Here is a 16,067-nt window from a genome sequence, read left to right on the forward strand (position 1 = left end):
TGATGATTTTTGTAATGTGTGTTTAGGTGCAGTGTAGGTACAATATTTTTAAGTGATAACTTTAGTTTAAAGTCACTGTGTCAGGATATATACCACAGTGTCAGTATATATACCACAGTGTCAGGATATATACCACAGTGTCAGTATATATACCACAGTGTCAGGATATATACCACAGTGTCAGGATATATACCACAGTGTCAGGATATATACCACAGTGTCAGGATATATACCAAAGTGTTAGGATATATACCACAGTGTCAGAATATATACCAAAGTGTCAGGATATATACTAAAGTGTCAGAATATATACCACAGTGTCAGGATATATACCACAGTGTCAGGATATATACCAAAGTGTCAGAATATATATACCAAAGTGTAAAGATATATACTAAAGTGTAAGGATATATACTAAAGTGTCAGGATATATACCAAAGTGTCAGGATATATACCACAGTGTCAGGATATATACTAAAGTGTCAGAATATATACCACAGTGTCAGGATATATACCAAAGTGTCAGGATATATACTAAAGTGTCAGGATATATACCACAGTGTCAGTATATATACCAAAGTGTCAGGATATATACCACAGTGTCAGAATATATACCAAAGTGTCAGGATATATACTAAAGTGTCAGAATATATACCAAAGTGTCAGAATATATACTAAAGTGTCAGGATATATACCAAAGTGTCAGGATATATACTAAAGTGTAAGGATATATACCAAAGTGTCAGGATATATACCAAAGTGTCAGCATATATACCACAGTGTCAGGATATATACCAAAGTGTCAGGATATATACTAAAGTGTCAGGATATATACTAAAGTGTCAGGATATATACCAAAGTGTCAGGATATATACCACAGTGTCAGTATATATACCACAGTGTCAGAATATATACCAAAGTGGCAGGATATATACCTAAGTGTCAGGATATATACCAAAGTGTCAGGATATATACTAAAGTGTCAGGATATATACCAAAGTGTCAGGATATATACCACAGTGTCAGTATACATATCAAAGTGTCAGGATATATACCAAAGTGTCAGGATATATACCAAAGTGTAAGGATATATACCAAAGTGTCAGAATATATATCAAAGTGTAAAGATATATACTTAAGTGTCAGGATATATACTAAAGGGCCAGAATATACACCACAATGACACTGGTACATGTATGATAAAAAAACATATTTAGTTCATACATATCTAGTGGCAAATATACAATAAGAATTTAGGTAAAAGAAAGCACCATTAGTAAGTGTAATAAGAAACACTTGTAATGAAATATAAACTCAAATATCATGATATTTAGGGGATAGTATACTTGTTTTTATACATATATTGGAGATTTGATCATGAATTTCCATTTTACCACAAGACAAAAGTCAAATGTTAAAATGATAAAATTCATGATCTAACCTCCAGTATGTGCATAAAAACAAGAATACTTTCCTCTTTCAAAAATAATTCTTAAAGTTTTGTAATCATCACAATATCAATGAAGTGTATGTTTAACAAAGTCAATATGTTAAATAATTTATTAAACTATACAATTTCCAGTGTATTTTTAATGGAATTAGATAACACACAACATAGGCCCCTATTATTTCTTGTAAAATATAAACATATCAATATGTGTTTAAAAAATGAAACAAAAAACACCCAGAAAATAACAGATAACAAATTGTATATAACCAATAACACATTAAATAAGGTGAATGATATGCATATAGGTACCTCCCAGTTGGAGTTGTCTATACCTACATGTACTTCACCACGTGATGATTGGTGGTAGAAAAAATCTTGTTCCTGGCTGAGTATTTGTCCATTTTTGTCATGGTAACACTAGTGTAAAAGTTACTGCCATTTGCTAACTGTATTGGACGTCTGGTTATACAAAACATACAATGCTGGGAGAAAAGATTGTTATATACAAGATATGGGAGATACTTGATCACCACCACCTTTGTATGTTAGCACAAGTACTGGTATTATAACCAAAGCTTGCTAAACCTAAGTTTAACACTTCAGTAAGCAATGTCTCTTTTGGGGACGTAATCACTTAACAACATCACTTAGCAACATCAGATCCTTGGCCAGAGTCGACTACCTCTGTTGTTTGATGTTCAGACACTTGTGATCTATCAACATCAGATCCTTGACTAGAGTCGACTACCTCTGTTGTTTGATGTTCTGACGCTTATGAACTAGCAACATCAGATCCTTGGCTAGAGTCGACAACCTCTGTGGTTTGATGTTCTGATGCTTGTGAACTAGCAACATCAGATCCTTGGCTAGAGTCGACAACCTCTGTGGCTTGATGTTCTGACGCTTGTGAACTAGCAACATCAGATCCTTGGCTAGAGTCGACAACCTCTGTGGTTTGATGTTCTGACGCTTGTGAACTAGCAACATCAGATCCTTGGCCAGGGCTTGATTCAGCTAACTCTTCATGTTCCTGGATGTGTGAAAGTAAACCTTGAGATTTGGATCGGTCCTCATTAATATCAGCCAATGAAACATTTTCATCTGTGTGACTCAACAAATACATGGCTCTCCCAGCTTTTAGCAGCCTGTCTCGGTATTCCAAATGCTGCAAAGAAAAATTGCAATATAATCAAATCTTCAATTCAATGTCAATACTGTTACAAAATGCTGAATAAAGCCCATTGTCATTATACAAAAAATCGTTTTTAACACCCAAAATTTCAAGTTCATTCCTCGAAATTCAATTCAAATGACTTATAAAATGAGTAATTTTCAATATTTCTAAAGCACACATGTTGTTATTATCCAAATAATGCCTCACCCTTAGAGGCAAAAGTATTAGACCAATAAATAACTTACTAACTGGTGTTGCTTCGATATGTTGGGTATGTTGGGTATGAAACTATTTGTATCTACATTGTAATAAGTTACATACACGGAAAAGATTTTCCGGAACACCAGCAAATCCGTTCATGGCTCCATAGCATGCAGCGGCTATCACACCTGTACTGTCACTGTCCCCGTTGTGAAACATGGACCTGTCAACACAGCCACAAATTTCAGATTAAAGATTTAATCAAACATTTACCAACCTAATCACACTGAAGGATATTTAACAGAACAACACTGAGGTACAGACATCATCACCTTGATGTTAACTTCAACTCTAATTTCTTCACTGTTTCAATGAAAATGGCAAACCCAATATCATCTACCGTGCCATGTCAAAGAATGTCAGTGATGAATAGTTGGTTGTTTGGTTGAATGGTTTCCATCACTGAAAATTTGGGGTTCAGCCAATGTGTGTGATGTGAACTTGTTGTTATTTATTTGTACTGATTTATACAGCACAGAAATTACTACATGAAACTTGCTACAGAAGTCTGTCCAATAAAAACCGAACCTGACTTATCAGACTTACCAGCTACAGAACTTTGTCCTGTCATAACCACACCTGACTCATCACAGACTTACCAGCTACAGAACTTTGTCCTGTCATAACCACACCTGACTCATTACAGACTTACCTGTTACAGAACTCTGTCCTGTCATAACAACACCTGACTCATTACAGACTTACCTGTTTCAGAACTCTGTCCTGTCATAACCACACCTGACTCATTACAGACTTACCTGTTACAGAACTCTGTCCTGTCATAACAACACCTGACTCATTACAGACTTACCTGTTTCAGAACTCTGTCCTGTCATAACCACACCTGACTCATTACAGACTTACCTGTTACAGAACTCTGTCCTGTCATAACAACACCTGACTCATTACAGACTTACCTGTTTCAGAACTCTGTCCTGTCATAACCACACCTGACTCATTACAGACTTACCTGTTACAGAACTCTGTCCTGTCTTGCCATAACCACACCTGACTCATTACAGACTTACCTGTTACAGAACTCTGTCCTGTCATAACAACACCTGACTCATTACAGACTTACCTGTTTCAGAACTCTGTCCTGTCATAACCACACCTGACTCATTACAGACTTACCTGCTACAGAACCCTGTCCTGCCATAATCACACCTGACTCATCACAGACTTACCACATACAGACTCTGTCCTGTCATAACCACACCTGACTCATTACAGACTTACCTGTTACAGAACTCTGTCCTGTCATAACCACACCTGACTCATTACAGACTTACCTGCTACAGAACCCTGTCCTGCCATAACCACACCTGACTCATTACAGACTTACCACATACAGACTCTGTCCTGTCATAACCACACCTGACTCATCACAGACTTACCTGTTACAGAACTCTGTCCTGTCATAACCACACCTGACTCATTACAGACTTACCTGCTACAGAACCCTGTCCTGCCATAACCACACCTGACTCATTACAGACTTACCACATACAGACTCTATCCTGTCATAACCACACCTGACTCATCACAGACTTACCTGTTACAGAACTCTGTCCTGTCATAACCACACCTGACTCAATACAGACTTACCTGTTACAGAACCCTGTCCTGCCATAACCACACCTGACTCATTACAGACTTACCACATACAGACTCTGTCCTGTCATAACCACACCTGACTCATCACAGACTTACCTGTTACAGAACTCTGTCCTGTCATAACCACACCTGACTCAATACAGACTTACCTGTTACAGAACTCTGTCCTGTCATAACAACACCTGACTCAATACAGACTTACCTGTTACAGAACTTTGTCCTGCCATAACCACACCTGACTCATCAGAGTTATCAGCTACAGAACTCTGTCCAGCCATAACCACACCTGACTGAATACAGACTTACCTGCTACAAAGTTCTCCCCAGTCATTACCACAGCCAAGGAGAGCATCATACCTGTGGGATGAGAGAGGGACAACATTAAATCATCTATAAATGTTTGTCAGACATTACATTGATGATGTGATATAGAGAGTTATTCATTCAGAACCTCATACAATATAAGTGATGACATTTTCTAACATGAATTATAGTGTTGATAGGGAAACAAGCAAAACAAGAGATACCAGAGGGATATTTTGATGCCCACTGTTGTCTGACTTTTATTTTTTGTTCTTTTAGAATATAATTTTATCCGATATTTTCTATTCTTTCTTATTATTGCTTTTAATAATTTGAAATTTGAACATTCCGCAAATGTTACAACTAGCAATCTTTCCAGTATTTCCCAAGAAAGTGATAACAATCTTCCATTGTTAAAACCCATGATGCCTATCAGATAGAGACCAAGGGGAATGAACATGTGATAACAGTGAAAGATCCATCCAAGAAAAAGCAATAACAAACTTTCATTCCAAAACCCAAGATGGCCACCTATCAGTTAGTTTTTTTCTGATCAGTCCTAAAATCTGTGACCAAAGGGAATCAATTTGAAAAAGATCAATACAGTACCGGCACTTCCCAAAAAATAACAGTAACAATAATTTATTGTCAAAATCTATTAACTAAAGGTCACCTGTCAGCCATCTTGTTTTTCTGCCAGTCCAATATTCAAAGGGCACAACTAGGACAAAGGGGAACCTACATACGAAATTTGAGAAAGATCAATCCAGTACTTCTCCAGAAAGAGCAAAAACAATTTGTCATTAGTTTTTTTTTTGGATCATATTAAAACTTGAACAGGCATAATAGCGTCTGATGGGATTCTACATATTAAGTTTCAGATACATCTTATGAAACAGCAATTACATACTTAAACTGTCAAAATCCAAGACTGCCACCTGTTGGCCATTTTATTTTTCTGATCAGTCTCAAAAAATCAAATAGGAAAAACAAGGGAACCAAGGCAAACCTATGAATCCAAATTTCCAGTATATGTATCCTTCCAATACTTCTTAATATATTGCGATTATAGACTTCAACTGTAAAAATCCAAGATGGCCACCTGTCAGCCTTTTTATTTTCATGATCACTCTCAAAATTGTGATGCCACAAGAAATCAAGGGGAATCTATACATCAAGTTTTGGATATCTTTCCATTTTTTTCTCAATAAATAGCAATAATTAGGGATTAGAGGAAGCTTTCACATCAAGATTTAGGAATATCCTTCTGGTGCTTCTTCAGAAACAGTATTTACAAACTTCAACTGCCAAAATCCAATATGGTTGCCAGTTAAAAATGTTGTTTTCCTGATCAGTCTCAAAATATAATGGAACAAGTACTAACAAAGGGTAACCTTTTGCAATTCTCTGGTTCTGTAAAGATAACAGGATATGACAAGTTATTCAATCAAAGTTACAATAAAAACCTGAGAGATGATAATTACGCAATCATTGGAGCGTCATGCCCACTTGCTCCACCCCATCCATTGAAGCTGACAGAGGTCACAAATTTGTCCCTCTCTTCCACACTGTAGTTTTCTGGGAACACAGGCTCAGAGGTGCCATCTAGAATTCCACGCAACTTCAAATACTTTGTCCAGGCATCTTTGAAATATCCATTGTTCCTTGAATCAATAATTAAATAAAAATCTAAAATTTCTGAACAATTTTTTTTGATCATTGCATCTAGGACATGTTGACACGAAAATTTGGTTTTGTACTTCATATACCCTCAGGTACTTTCCCTCATGGACAGTAATGAATGTGTGAACAAACACTTCATTTATTTTTTGACATAAATGAGCAGTTGAAAATATATCACTACAGTAGCCAAGTTAATGTCTTACACAAAACTTACAATGCAATGGTGTTTTCTTCTACACAGTGTCCAGCCTTAATGATATACTCCTTACACTGAGGCAGCTCATTCAGCAAGGCTGCTCCCCAGCTCCTTAGGGGCTTCCCTAAAATCCAGATATGGCTAAATTAAGGTACAGCCAAGAGAGCTATGTTTAACTGCAGGCTAAGCACCACTACATAGTAAGTTTTGAAGATAATTTTTGTTAATTGGTTGGACCCTTCTAGCATATCCTCAAAATGTTCCATGATGTACACTATACAACACACTTTGACATGTTTACTTATTTAGAAATCAAAAACTTTACAATTGTAGTTAAATTATTTGCAATTACTTTCTAACAAATTCCCTGGCTCCTTGAACTTAGATACTTACTGAATAAAAATAATATTTCTTTTTAAATTTGACCATGAAATTACATTGGTTAGTATGTTATGTATGAGAATATGTCCTTCCTGGAAACTAGCTGTTGAAGATTACTGGTGGAGTTCTAGTCAAGATACAGTGTTCTACATAACAACACCATTTACTGAAGATACAACTACATACTAAATATCTACAGGTACAGTGACAAAAGACACTGCACCTTGTATAGAATAAGAGACAAACAGGGCTGCAGCAAAGGCTCCGAGGTACCCTGTTGGATGGTGGTGGGTCATCCGCCCACTCTCCACACTGACTGCAATCAAATCACTAATGTCTTCAGGTCTGGAAAACAGCAACCAAATTGTATGATAAGATTAACAGATTATGAATGGTTACTCTCTGAGATTAATTCCCTGTGGTGTCAATGTAGTAGATATACCAGTACATAGTTTTTCAATCATGTCCTGTTTGTGGTGGTGTCCAGGGACTAGAGATTTTTGTTACCATCCAGTTAGGTGTCTAATTGGAAGTTAATATGAAATGCTGCTGGAATGTCATATTATGTATATTAATGTCATGTAACTAACTGTCTGAGAAACTGAGATTCTGTTGATTGCCATCAATTACTTCAATATGTAAGTAACTAGGGCACAGATAGCATAAAGAAAATATTATATATCACTATATAAATACGCTGTATGACAATACCTTGGATACCGCAGTCCAATACACATGGCTCTCATGGCAGCTCCACACCCTCCACCTCTGGAATAAAATAGAAATACTAATGAATTAACAACACACTTATTGTGTCGAACCAGATAAATGTCCTTTGTCCTCTTTTGTGGGTGGATGGGGGGATTCCTCGGTGATTCTTTATAATCCCTCCCCTTGGGTCAGTCTCTAGTAGAGTATATATTATGATCCCCACACAGGTTTGGTCTTGGCTTACATTAAAAGAAGAGCTAATAGAAGATTTTTGCTCTAGGTGACTGTTGAGAAATTGTGATGATTTTCACTATCTAACTCTCTTTGTTAGTATTTATCGGAAGTCCATTCAGTGTTCAAATGCTCCCTACCTGTGATAGTTTGTGTTTCACTGGCAGCTGAGAAACAGACCAGTCTGTGTTGTCATGGTTATGTCCTTGGGCAAAAAAATTTACCCCAATTGCATGCAGTAGGCCTCCCATAAGTTGTTCAGAGAGGTAACCACCAGCTAGTATGAGGAGAGATTTCCTAAAAATGATCCTACCTATTGACGTGGCACTTTTGGTCAAATTTTTAAATTGTCTACGGATTAATGGCAATAGACAAAAGGCAATAACAAATAAATTTTTATTCTAAACAAAGAAAAAATCTGTTTTTGATAATCAGAATAGTTTTTTAGAGTATCTTACCTCGGATTGAATGGTATTTTGTAGGATGATGCTAAGAATCTTACAGCACCCATACATGTCATCCCTACAAACAGACATCAAACAGAAATCAAACACATACACAATGTTTTTAAAGGCTGCTTTTTGTATAACCATTTTGATTATTCTAATCACAACTTTTCCCTTAATTTTGGTAATATGGCAGACCTGTATACAATTTACACTAAGAATCACTGAAAATGCTCATTGAGTTAAAATGTCATTAAAATGATATCAAAATTATGATAAAATTAGCTTTTTAGGTTCCAGGAATACATTGGTGTGTATCTGTCCGCAGTATCAGGGAAGCAACAGTATCTCATTGGCTGTACTAGAGATATCATTATCTGTATATCAACTGAGATAATATAAATAGATGGTTTAGACTGAAGTGAGGAGCGATGATTAGCATTACTAAAATACAAGGTCAGATAGTAATTTAGCTGAAAAAATCATATCATTTTGATGTATCAGTAACAGACAGGGTAGGAAACCTATAATGTTTGTGCACATTATCACTAATACATACCTGGAGCTCGTCCTCCCATATCACCCATACAGGAAATATATTTTTGAGCGAGAAGAGAATACAGATGTGTTTTGTCATTATCAGCGCTCTCATGGCCCCATTTAGTCAATGCTGGAAAAGAAAGACTTAATATTTACCAAACATTGCTTTGAATTTTTCAGGAAATTCACATATATATAAATACCAATTTTGTCATTCCAGTCTGGTGAACTGACCATTGAGTAGACAGGTAGCCATAGTCTAAAATGTCAAGATCATCAACCCATTTCTTCTAACGAATAACTATAACAAACTCAGGTAAAGCTGTCAGTCGGCCATTAATATTTGCCCATAAGTCCCCAAATGTTTGATACACAGCCAGAGACATGAAATTTGAAAACGACCTATTTAGCATTTCTCAAGAAATAGAGATAACAATCGGTAACTTTCAATATAATAAAATGTCTTTTATCTTTCTTATCATTCCTAATGACAGATGCTAGAAAGACAATGAACCAACAACGAAAGGTGGTTTGAACAGCCAACTGGTGATGTTTGGCTAAAAAAGGGTCAGATTTACTATCAGGAGTCTCAATTAAACCAGACAGAAAAAACTTAACTTCAACTTCCATTTTAAAAATTATTTGTTGATGTTTATCCTGAGTACTATCTCATTCATATCTTTGTCATCATAGTTATGGATGCTGAATGAAATTCTTGTGGTACAGAATGTAATCACAATTATCTGTACAAAAAAATAAGTCATTTGGTTCTTACCTTATCATATTAGAATATTCCCATTATCATTCTAATTAATATTAATCAAGTACCTATTGACAAGATAGAAAAAGATAGCATTTGACAATATCATATTTCATGTAGCTCGCCCCTTCCATGCCACAAAAACGAAAAAGATAGAACTAAAACAAAAATGATAGGATGTTAAAATCCAACTTTATAATGTAAATGTTATTGATACTGTCATTTACATCCTTGTATCAACCTCATCAATCCATAACTGTATCCTATTGTTGTATACCTCACCTTCAGCTGTTGCTAAATGCATTACAGTATCATCACTCACATTCCATGCTGGCACTGAAATAAAAGTCATCAAATTAATAACTATGAAATTTAATAAAACACCATTACTGAATTAATAAGAGTTCCCTTCATTATGAAAGATCTTTCTTAAGTTTATAGCAAATTATTCTGGTAAATTAAAATGCAGAGGTTCTTTGACGAAGAGAAAAACTTGAAATGGCATTGGAAAAATTGATGACTTCTGTTGCACTTTTCACAAATGCATCAAAATTTCAAACCATTTGGATTCAAATTATGTCTTAGTCAATGAAGACAATTCATATAAAAGTTCTCACTGTGACCTTGAATATGGATCAACATAATTTCTTTTCACACACTTTGTTGAACTTCAATTTTTGTTGTTGTGCAGAACTTATTTGACATGCGTGACATTTCGGCCACGTGAGCTACTATATCTAGGTTAACGGATCCCATATTTGCAGTACTAGTTATCAGAGTGCATGCTTTAACTAGATATCATGTTCAATATTTTCACAAGGTTATTAGAATCCAAATTTGAACTGCAGGTCATTAGAGTCCTTTTTTAAACAAGATTATCAGAGTCTGTATTTCAACTATACACTATACTAATCTTCACATCAGAGTCCCTATGTTTGATATTGAGTTATCAGGGTCAACATTTCTTCAAGGTTATCTCAGTCCACATTTTAAATTTAGGTTAAATTTAGGTTATTCATTGCTCCCTGATTGAAAATTTTGGGCATGATGTTTTTGTGCTGTCTGTCTGTTTGTCCGTCTGTTTGTGTGTCTGTTGTAAACTTTAACCTTGCCCATAGTTATTGCACCATAAGAAGTAGGGCTTTCATATTACGCATGTGTGTTCCTTATGACAAGATCTTTCCTGTGGTTCCAAATGCTTTGACCACATGACCTTGATCGTGACCTTTGACCTACATTTGAACAATTTTAACAATTCAAATAAAACTGTTCAATCATTCTACAATGATGTCACACAAAGTGTATACCCAATTAGCACATGCCTTGCACAATACTGTTGTAATGTACAACTTCAGAAGTTTGTTGCAACCAGGGGCATAATGTTTCATAAACACATCTTGTTTTGATACAGAGTTATTTGAGTTCCCATTTTAGTCAGATCCAATCCTATGACGTTGTTACTTACATGCAACTTTTATCTTCTTCAGGCCACCAAGTTCTTCAAGTTCCTTATGAATTTTTTTGCCACTGTTGCAAAACTCCCATCGACCATGATAATATCCTAATGCATCTCCTACTCCGCTGAGAACCATGGATGCCTGGTAACGTTGGCTTATATCAATTTCTTGGCTGTCAGCCATTATCTCTGCAATGAAAAATATAAAGGACATACACATCAGCATCCAAGTCAAAATAAGTTAAATCAAGCAGGTCTCAGTATGTCTCCTTATGTCATTCCTAGATAGCAATACTTTTTGTATTGATACACGAGAAGTATAAATGTATGTACTAATAATATCATACTACCCTACACAACTGTAAATGTTGAAAAGTTGTAGTTACGTGGATACAAATATACATCTCTAGGTAAATTGTATTGATTCTGATTTTAACAGATTTCATTACATTTCAACCGCAACAGAATTGGACATAAATTATACAACTTCTACAAAGTCTTTTCCCTACAATAAAACACACACACATATATACAATACTCAAGATGGCATATTTACAATTGTATTACTATCATACAATCACATGCACACATACAGAGAGAGGGTCTATTTGTATTTAATGATTTTGTGAAGTACTGTGTATCTAATTTATTACGTAATTTAAAGAATCATTTACTACACCAACAGCAGAAGTTAACACCAATCACTATTCTTTTACCTACAGAGTCAATGTTAGTCGTGGATAATTCATTCGAATAGTCAACCATTTCACTACACAGTTTTTCATTATCAGATATTTCAATTGTAAACATTAATGTCAATTTTCCAATACAGGAGCTGATAGAGCTCCTCTACACTGGACTCAAAAATGACAAATTGTACCGAATAGAGATACATTTCATTGAAATATCAATGTAATGTGGATGTTGGTCACTAATTTGGAAGCATATCTCACAGATTCATTACTAAAAAGCTTCATCAAAGAAGATTCCTGCATATCATAAATTCTGTTTTAAATCCTGTACATTTTGATCGTCCCCTTGAAGTCTCCATTGTTAATGTTGACAGGTTAAATTTTGTTAATTCTTTTGGCCCTACATCACCAGTAGGTAATTGTAGTGATGTTGTACAGTCCACTTTGGCCCTACATCACCAGTAGGTATTTTGTAGTGATGTTGTACAGTCCACTTTGGCCCTACATCACCAGTAGGTATTTTGTAGTGATGTTGTACAGTCCACTTTGGCCCTACATCACCAGTAGGTATTTTGTAGTGATGTTGTACAGTCCACTTTGGCCCTACATCACCAGTAGGTATTTTGTAGTGATGTTGTACAGTCCACTTTGGCCCTACATCACCAGTAGGTATTTTGTAGTGATGTTGTACAGTCCACTTTGGCCCTACATCACCAGTAGGTATTTTGTAGTGATGTTGTACAGTCCACTTTGGCCCTACATCACCAGTAGGTATTTTGTAGTGATGTTGTACAGTCCATTTTGTCTAGATATTTTAGTTTGTACAGTAACCATATTGCTCCTGCATATTTCAACTAAATATATAAGATTTATTTTAAAACAAGTTTGGAACAACATTTATCCAACTTTTTTTATCACTTTTGTTGGCCTCGATGGAGGCATGTGAGGGTTCTTACTGTGGGAGGAAACTGGAATGGTGAAATGTCCAGGGTTCGATCACGGAATGTCTCGCCTGTCACCTAGATGTCCGGGGTATTTCAACTGTCCTGACAAGACATTTAAATGGTGGTATAAAGAAATGATAATGTCAAGCATCTAGTTTGCCTTTTACTTAGCCTTTTGTTAACTATAAAAGTATATATTCTAATGGAAATTGTATTATAGTTCTTTTAGCACTGAAAGTATTGTGCTATAATATGATTATATGCACTATCTATGTCTGATGTCCTTTTCTTTATTCAATGTTTCCAGGATACTTCCATGTATGCTGTATTACTTTAACACTTCATTTTCTTATTTCTTAGATCTTCAAAGATATGGTAAGATGTCCTTGCTGTTTTGTGGAGAAAGTTTGTCTCCAACAGAAGGTGGCTGATACAGCTACCAGACAGGGACCTGAACCATTAACGTTAGAAATAAGACAGACACTCGTCAACAACCGAGTCATCCAGACTTTGTCCAGTTGTTACTTTTCATTTATATTCTTAATCTTCTTTAAGAAACAAAAAAAATTAAATCCCTGATATAGAAACCAGAAAACTCAAGCATACAAACAGGTAATATCAGTGTATAAGTTGAGATCAACTTAAGTTTCCACTTTCCCTTTAGCCTTGTTGAAAGCTGAGAGCTCTGGCCCCACTTGTATAAAACATCTCAACTTGAGATTTCCTCTGAGGAGATTAGCTGAGGAAAATCTCGACTTGAGGAAATCTCAAGTTGAGATGTTTTATACAAGTGGGGCCAGGTCACTTAAATACTTGTCTGGACTTGTGGGAATTTCTCTTTAGCCATTGGGAAAAATGAAAAACATGAGAAGTAGCTAGTTTAAGCCCCATCAGGGCTGTGGACATCCATTGACCATTTCAAGTAGAAGCCCTATGAGATTAGGCTTTGTTGGAGTTGATTAAAGAACCTAGGTTATATGGCTATAGCACTGTAGAAGTTGTGAGTGCAGGTCATCTTACCAGTTATGTATAGAAGTTCTGACTGGCTGGGGCTTTCCATGATATACCTGGAAAGTCCCTGCAAGGCAGGACATTTGTGATTACTTCTTCCTGCTTCAGTATGTGTAATATGGATCAGTCAACCAACTTAAACATAGGATAAAATCAGAAGGAAAGAATTTCTGGAAAAACCACCAACATTTTAAAACAGAAGAGAACTACAATAAGTATAAGGCAGCTAGAAACATAGCAAACAATGCTTAAAAGAAAAACTAAAGAGATAAAAAAAACAACTGGAAAAAACAAATGAATTCCAAAAAATTGAAAAGTCAAATTCATCCTTGTTTTCGAGAAAAAAAAAAGCAGTTAGCAAAATCATCATGCTACAAGAGATACTTGTTAAAACATCATTATAGTAAAGGAAATTACCTTCTGACTGGAAACATGCTTGAGTTAATGCAATTTTTTTATAAAAGGGAAGCGAAATGCAACCAGTCAATTTGGGATGAAATTGTAAACCATCTTCAAGAAAACTCAAAACAGAAAACCAACATTGCTTCAGAAGAGGCAAATCCATTACCACACAACTTTTAGAAGCACCAGAAAAATGGATAGTAGCTCTAAACCAAAAATGACAAATTGACACCATAATATAAGTCTTCAAATAAGTATCAACAGATACCAGTCAACTACACAACAAGTTACTTGTCAGGTTCTCCATGGCATTGTTCAAGGGCCAGTACTCTTTTCAATGTTTCTGAATGACCTAAACAACACTCTTAACAAGAAGCTTAAAATGTTTGCAGATGATGCTAAGATCTATTGATCATCAGATCATAATGAGAATGGTTAATCACTGCAACTGGACACTGACAGGGTCTGTAGCTGGACAGACAAGTTGCTAATGGAGCTAAATATTGACAAATGTAAACATCTTAAAATCCATCTAGGTCACTCTAAAAGTGACCACCATCACAATTGAAAGAGAGCTTGGTATTGTGGTGTGAGAGAAGCTTAAAATTCAGTGAGCATGTTAACAATGCTTAAGCAAACAAGACTGTGGGATTGATACTTAAAACATTCAGCTGTATGAATGAACATGTTTTTTTTTAATACTTTATAACTAATGTGCCCATTCCTTGAAACTATACTACTACTGTATAGTCCTATATGCCCCAAAAAGTTTTATTACTTTAGAGAAGGTCCAGAGATGTGCATCCAAGTTAGCTCAATCAGCACAAGACCTCTTGTACCCTAACAAATAAAGAATCTAGATCTGCCAACACTGGAACATATATAGATTAAGGGTAAAAGTTTATAAAAACTTTGAACAGTAAACCAGTCAGTTTTGCCAGCATCAGATATTTGTAATCAAAACACAAGGGGACAAATTAAAAAGGTATAAAAAAGCAGAATCTGGAATAATATCAGGAGTCATGCTTTCAGAAAAATAATTGTAAATTTAACATTTGGAAATCTAGATCTCTACCCAACAGTGGGGTTGAGACACCTTCCCTTAAAATTTTTAAATCAAGATTAAACAATGTTCTGAACACCCTTACATGTTTTTTTATCTATCTTTGTGTAAATACAACATATATTTTACCAACCATGAAGTCAAGGTGAAGAAATTTAGAAACATATAGGACTAGGTTTAGTAAACAGACCCTAGCCTCTACACAGACGATTACAGATCTTTTCAAATCTAGCCACCACCAATTATACAAGTATAGTTGTTACTCATCATGACGAAGTTTGACGGAATGTTATGAACGTACACACAATGTATACATGCATGTAATTCAGGTATCGAGTTTCGGCCGAATTGTCTCTGCAGTGAAATCAGCTGTCATCCTACATGTACATGTAGTTATATATAGTTCTCCTCATAAACTGGAACATAATCACTCTATATTTGCCTACTTAAAAGCTCTGTGTGTTTGTGTAATTATTTTATAATAATATCAGGGACGTATAATACAGAATTATACTACCCTAATCTGTATTATACGTCCCTGGTAATATCTATATTAAAAAATCGCAATAAGCTGGTGGGGCGAGTTCGGACCCGAAAAGTCCGTGGTAACACACTGGACCACCTAGTGCTATAATTCTAAATCTGTAGTTAGTCAAATATGTGAAGTAAACATACCTGTCGACTGTCTGTATCCGTAGTATCTGTCCTATAAAACAGTGTGAATTCTTCGCCGACCCACTCGGAAA

At 35.6% G+C, this 16,067-nt stretch overlaps 1 protein-coding gene across 2 annotated transcripts; it reads right to left on the bottom strand.

Moving 5' to 3' along the window:
* Window positions 1-1,480: 1,480 nt before the first annotated feature.
* LOC132551352 (ADP-ribosylhydrolase ARH1-like) lies at window positions 1,481-16,056 on the bottom strand. Of its 2 annotated transcripts, none has more exons than XM_060215491.1 (12): window positions 15,997-16,056; window positions 11,219-11,398; window positions 10,036-10,089; window positions 9,013-9,123; window positions 8,466-8,529; window positions 7,777-7,833; window positions 7,289-7,410; window positions 6,703-6,808; window positions 6,290-6,469; window positions 4,809-4,859; window positions 2,946-3,048; window positions 1,481-2,615 (listed from the first exon to the last, which is right to left on the bottom strand). In XM_060215491.1, exons 2-12 carry the CDS (start codon window positions 11,391-11,393, stop codon window positions 2,223-2,225), a joined length of 1,416 nt encoding a protein of 471 aa, XP_060071474.1. In that variant the 5' UTR covers window positions 11,394-11,398; window positions 15,997-16,056; the 3' UTR covers window positions 1,481-2,222. The 2 variants fall into 2 exon arrangements, with proteins under 2 accessions (XP_060071474.1, XP_060071475.1); XM_060215492.1 differs by lacking the exon at window positions 15,997-16,056 and adding an exon at window positions 15,455-15,488.
* Between the last annotated feature and the right edge of the window lie 11 nt (window positions 16,057-16,067).

Source organism: Ylistrum balloti, unplaced genomic scaffold (assembly GCF_031769215.1).
Source record: "Ylistrum balloti isolate Yb309-2 unplaced genomic scaffold, AGI_CSIRO_Ybal_v1 Utg370196, whole genome shotgun sequence".
Taxonomy (NCBI): domain Eukaryota; kingdom Metazoa; phylum Mollusca; class Bivalvia; order Pectinida; family Pectinidae; genus Ylistrum; species Ylistrum balloti.